Here is a 6,500-nt window from a genome sequence, read left to right on the forward strand (position 1 = left end):
ATAATAATGTCAAATTCCCAAAACCCTAAAAATAGGAAAAATAATAAAAATTAGCATCACTAGAAATTACCTTGTGTAAAATGTAGATGAAGAACAATCACAATGTCACCTACAATGAAATAAGAAAAACAAAATTACTACCATAACCATTTTTTCCAAACATAAGTAAAAATAAACATAAAAAAACACCGTTAATTCGTGAAAATTACCTTGAAGAGAGAAGATTCGTGGGTATATGAAGAAAAATTCGTGGGTTTTGAAAGCTTAAATAAGAAATTCATGGGTTTATGAAGAACAGAGTATATGAGGAAGCAAATTCGTGGCCTTCAAATGTCGTGCTTATGTCGTGAGTTGATGAGCAAATGAAGAAGAGAGCAAATGAAGAAAGCTTATGTTGTGCATTTATGAGGAAGAAGAAGCAGGAAGAAGCAGCAGGAAGAAGCAAATGTCATAACAGTAGAGTTTAAGCAAAATGACAAAGAACATAGTAGAGTCGTAACAGTCGTGGGGTTTGGAGAACTTGAACAGATTGAAGACAAGAACACAATAGAGTCGTGGGTTTTTGAAGAACTTGAACAGATTTTCGTGGGTTTTTGAAGAAATTTTTAAAGAACTTGAAGAACAAGAGAGTCGTGGGTTTAAGGAGAATACAACAGTATATGAGGGTTTGACCAAAATGAATGTTTTTCTTGTAATAAACATCTTAAAGGTTAGAGGAGCAAAGTTTCTTAGCTTTGTGAGATTCAGATGGCTTTGCCCTTGATATGTTGGCAGGTAGACATCTACCTTTAAGTAGTTTTTCATTTTGAGGTTCAAGTAACACCGTTAGTCATTACAAGAAAATAAATGCTTGCATTGATTAGCACATTTAGATGGAATGATAGTGGAGAGTGATATTGCTTGCATTGAGCAACTTAGGATGGATCGTCGAACGTTTAATATCTTCATTTCATTGGTTCGTGAAGTTGGAGGGTTAAGAGATACTAAGAACATGGTAGTGGAAAAAATGCTTGCTATATTTTTGCATCTACTTGTATTTGAGGAGAAGAATAGGGAAATAAAATATGATTTTCAATGGCCAGGAGAAACTATAAGCAGACATTTTAATAATGTGTTAAAAGCTGTGTTAATACTTTCGAGTTTGCTCCTCAAGAAACCTGAACTGATTCCCGAGAATAGCACAGATGAAAGATGGAAATGGTTCAAGGTAACCTTGTATTTTTTTATTATTGTAACACCCCGTAATTTATCGGGTTTAAAAAGAAAATATAATAAAATAGAATAAATAAGTATTATTAAATTATATTATTTACATAGATAATTATAAGAAATAAAGTAAGTTAAATTTTAACGGTCACGCGTTTTATCACGTATGTTGTTATCGCGTAGCGTTTCTTTTCTATTTTAACAAAAAAATAGACAATTACTTAATTAATTAATTAATTAATTAATTAAATAAAAATTAGGGGAAGGGAAAGGGGTGGCCAGTTGTCTTGGAGTAGGGAAGGAGTCTTGTAACTCCTCTCATAAGTGTGTATTATGGTACATTAAGTTCATTCTTTTAATTGCCTATTAATCCTATAAGCATCATTTGAATTCCTCATAATTCTAAACTTTCAAGTGAACTAAAAAATTCAGAAAATTCTTCCCTTTTGCTCTCTTGTTACAGCACACCTCAACGAAAAAAAAATTTGTTGTTCCATCCAATCTTTTGATCAAAGGGGTAAGTTTAGTTGAATTGTTAATAATAGATTTTATATACAAGATTTCTAAGATGAATTATATTTTATGTATGATGATATCTTATGACTTTTAGGAGGATTGAGTATTTTTTTTATATATGTAATTTTTTCTAATAATCCTTTAATAAGCTTTAATTTGTTAAAAGGATTAAGTTATGTTTCTTTTTAAAAAATAAAAAAATAAAAAAATAAAAAATAAAAACTTTTCTTGATTTATATCCTTTAACAAAGTTTAAATTTGTTATAAGAATTAAGTTTATATTGATATTTAAATAAATTTCTTTTATGATTTACATTTCTCTAACAAAATTTCAATTTGTTGGAAAAAATATAAAAAGTATGGATCAAGTAATGTAGTCATCCAAGAATTTATAAATCCTTTAGCAAAATTTGATTTGCTTGAAGGATTCCGAGATGTTACAACTGGTATCAGAGCGGGAGTTTTATTTAGTGTTATTTATCTGTACTGATAGACTAACGTAGAAAAAAAAAATATTGACGGGAGTAAAAGGGGTAGACATTAAGGGGATATGATGTGTTGTGCTTGGTGTCTTTAAGCATGATGTCATGGATAACTTTGTTGTGTGCATGATCGGATTTATGTGTTTATATCTCTGATGCTTTGAATTATCTATCTTTGTCTTATCTCAGAAATTAATTGTCTTGTTTTCTTTCTTTGTGAGTCAGGAAGTTCGATTATTACTTTCTTTCATGGATAAAGGAAAAAGACCGGCCGAAGAGGGAATTAATACCCGAGAGGAACCCTGGAGAGCTTTAGTTAATGCCCCAGCCTTGGCAGAAATAGAGGCTCTGGGAATTTGGGATAGAAAAGAGGGGGAAAGTGATTTGGATTACACCCGACGAATGGAAATGATCTACAAAAAGTCCAAAATAGTGTATGAAAGAATAATGGAGGAGGAGATGATTGCACTAAAAGAGAGGAGTGACCAGTTTCACCTAGAGATTGACAGAAGGGTGAGAGCAGTGCAAACTGAGGGTCGGGACGGAGTTGACGTTCCAGAACCTAGTGGGGCAAGGAGAGATAATAATGAGGAGGATGTTCCCGTAGTAAACCCAAACTCAGTGCCATTTATAATCTTCGATGAGTTGGATTTCGAGAGGGATCCCGAGGAGGATCCAGAAGATGACCCGGAGGAGGACCCCGATGAGGACCCAGAAGAGGAATTTGAGGAGGATTTCGAAGAAAATTCTGATGAGGAGCAGGGAGAATTCATGGAGGAGGATTCTTTAGGAGTAGTAGAAGAGCCTGATGAGGATAACTTAGGGGATGGATATAATGCTGATGAGGAGGGGGAACTAGCTGATAGAGATGGAATGTTGAGTGATAATGGTAGCTGGGTAATTATTCTAGGGGGTTGGCCGGTGAGGCGAGAGGATCTCATGAGTGAGGAAGAGAGTGAAATCATGATGTGGGAGGAGGAACCACCTGAGCCAATAATTGTAGAGCTTTCTAATTCCGTAGCGCGACTTACTATGAGTGATTCCTTATCTGTAGGAACCCCTTCTGATTCCGATAGCGCGTCTAGCGATGACTCTGATGATGCTGATTTTGACCCTGATCAATACATGGAGGATCGGGACCGTATGGATGCGTCGCCTTTATTTGCCTGATTGTTTTTATTTTATTTGATTATGCATGTGTACGAGTTCGTATGTCTAGTCCCTTAGTAGAATAATTGTGAACAATTTTGTTGGTTAAATGATTTGGTTGTTTATCTCGGACTTTTGTAGTATTTGAACAATGATTATGTGGGAATCTAGACCCAATTATTTCTTTTAGATTGGAATTATATGGTATTATTGTTTTGAATTTGAATTTTGTTTTTAAAAGTCTAAACATTAGTAAGTAGAATCGATTCAGTATTGTATTTATGGAAAAAAAAAAAGAATAGATTTGATTATAGACTCATTGTTCAACCCTTTTTCCTTTAGGGCTACTACCTTGTTTATTTTAGAACTATAACAGAATGAGTTTTTCTCCTTAACCACGAACGCTGTAGTAATGTATTTACATACCTTGTTTAACCTAATGCAGTATACCTGCCATCATGCCACCCTTTTTGAAAAGGTCCGTGCCAAGAGGAAACTCTGATCGCGTGCTTCGAAACCTAGTTAAGGCCCTAGCTGGCGCAAGGAATCCGAGACCGAAATCCTTGGAGGAAAAGGCTTCGTCAATTAGTAAGAGAATAGCGCAGAGTAAACCCTCGACTTATAGTGGAAAAGGTGAACCTTCTATGTTGGAAAACTGGTTGAGAGAATTTGACAAGCTTTTTAGCGTGGTGAGATGTCCTGCTGAGCTCACGGTTGACCAAGCCGCGTTTTTCCTGGTGGAAGACGCTGACTATTGGTGGACACATAGTAAGATGAGGTTGATATCCGAAAACGACGGTGACTTAAGCTGGGAAGGATTTAAGGGGGCATTAAGGGACCAATTTTATCCGCCTCATGTTAGGAAGGACAAATCAAATGAGTTTGCTAGGTTCGAAATGGGAAACCTAACGGTAGATGAATATTATCAGAAATTTATGGAATACTTGAAGTTTTGCCCTGACGATGTCCCAACTGAGGGAAAGAAAATACAGCGTTTTGAGTTAGGTCTATCGTATGAGATCCAAAAACACATTGAGACTGATAGATATGATACGTTAGACCAGCTATATAAGAGAGCTGCGCAGATTGGGAATGTTATCAGAAAGGAAAAAGAGAAGTTGGGCCATAGCGGAGAAAAGAGAAAAGAACCCGTGTTTCAGAATGATACGAATGCGAGTAATCAAGTCCAAAATCAATTTAAGAAGCACAAACCGTTTGGAGGCTTTCAGGAGAAAGGTTTCCATTCTGGTCAAAACAGCAAGAATGGGGGAAATTCGAGACTAGAGGCTAGAATGCAGAAGCCTTTGTATGATCGCAATGGGAAGGAATGAATCTTCAACTGTAGGAGATGCCAAAAGAATCACCCAGGAAGGGACTGCCGGGGGGCGTTACTGGACTGTTCTTACTGTGGTAAGCCGGGCCATAGAATGTACGAGTGTTATACTCGCATAGGACAACAAGAGTTGCAAGGGGGAAATCATAGAGGTTTCCAACAGCAAAGACTCACTAACGGACGAAGTAGTAATGAAGCTGGAAGGGGGAATCACAATGGTGGGAGTTTTGGCCGAAACTTGGGAGGTGCCTCAAACCCTAGGTTTCCGGGAAATAACTCTGGTGTTCAACAACGACCGGGAAATGCTAGAAACGAGAATTTCTTTTCAAGCCAACGTGGTAATCAAGGAGGTGTTACTACTTCGACCCAGAACGATGGCAGGCTTTCAGCAGTTAACTCGAGGGAGGCAGCGCAGGCGTCGGATGTGGTCATAGGTACGTTATGTATTAATACAAAATCCGTTAAAGTACTTTTTAATTCTGGTGCATCGTGCTCGTTTGTTTCAAAGTCTAGAGTTAAGGATTTAGAATTTGAGAACCCCGAGGAAACATCTTTTTCAGTCTCTATTCCTTCTGGGGAGACTTTTCATTGTGATACGTTGTTCCGTGAAGTGCCGGTTAAGATAGGGAAAGTAAAATTTCCAAGTAATTTATTTTCTCTAGAAATGGATGATCTAAATGTAATACTTGGGATGGATTGGCTAAGTAGATACAAAGCGATAATAGATTGTGAAGAACAGTCAGTGACTTTAAGTGGACCTAGGGGGGAGAAGGTTAAATATAGGAGTTTTCCTAAGGGACCGAGGATAAAAATTGTATCGTCATTGAAGGTCAGGAAGTTAATCAAGCAAGGGCAACCGTGGTTTCTGTGTAGTATAAGTAAAGTAGGGGAGCGGGAGTTGCAGCTTGAGAACATTCCAGTAGTCTGTGATTTTAAAGATGTTTTTCCAGAAGAACTTCCTGGTATGCCGCCAAGAAGGGATGTGGATTTCTCGATTGATTTAATCCCTGGGATAGGGCCAATTTCAAAAGCTCCTTACCGAATGGCCCCAAAGGAGATGGAAGAATTGAAAGTCCAATTGGAAGATTTGTTAGAGAAGGGTTATATAAGACCTAGTGTGTCGCCTTGGGGAGCCTCAGTGTTGTTTGTAAGGAAAAAGGACGGAACGATGCGTCTCTGTATTGATTACAGAGAACTTAATAAGGTCACTGTTAAGAATAAGTACCCGTTACCACGGATCGATGATCTTTTTGATCAGTTGCAAGGGGCAGGAGTCTTTTCCAAGATTGATCTGCGGTCCGGATATCATCAGTTACGTATCAAGGAGGAGGATATTAGTAAATCAGCTTTTAGAACCAGATACGGACACTTCGAATTTACCGTGATGCCTTTTGGGTTGACCAACGCACCTGCAGCATTTATGGGGTTGATGAATCGGGTTTTTAACGCGTACCTCGATAAGTGTGTGGTGGTGTTCATTGATGATATTTTGGTATATTCCAAGAGCCAAGAAGAACATCAAGAGCATTTAAGGATAGTTTTGCAGATTCTGCGAGAGAATCAGTTGTATGCTAAGTTTTCGAAGTGTGAATTTTGGTTAGAGCAAGTGGCTTTTCTGGGTCACATTGTTTCTAAGGAAGGAATTTTCGTTGATCCAACAAAAGTAGCAGCTGTTCGAGATTGGTCTACACCTCGGAATGTTACAGATATCCGGAGTTTCTTGGGATTAGCAGGATACTATCGTCGTTTTGTGAAGGACTTTTCTCGCATCGCTCGTCCACTGACAGCCTTGATGAAGAAGGAAAAGAAGTTCG

The 6,500-nt window shown here is 37.7% G+C and overlaps 1 protein-coding gene across 1 annotated transcript; it reads left to right on the top strand.

Moving 5' to 3' along the window:
* Positions 1-877: 877 nt before the first annotated feature.
* LOC130799292 (uncharacterized) lies at positions 878-6,280 on the top strand (the record flags this gene model as incomplete). Its single annotated transcript, XM_057662392.1, has 3 exons — positions 878-1,207; positions 2,967-3,101; positions 5,864-6,280. Coding segments are annotated over exons 1-3 (882 nt in total), but the record flags the coding sequence as incomplete, so codon positions are not given.
* Between the last annotated feature and the right edge of the window lie 220 nt (positions 6,281-6,500).

The sequence above is a fragment of the Amaranthus tricolor genome, chromosome 14, assembly GCF_026212465.1.
Source record: "Amaranthus tricolor cultivar Red isolate AtriRed21 chromosome 14, ASM2621246v1, whole genome shotgun sequence".
NCBI lineage: Eukaryota > Viridiplantae > Streptophyta > Magnoliopsida > Caryophyllales > Amaranthaceae > Amaranthus > Amaranthus tricolor.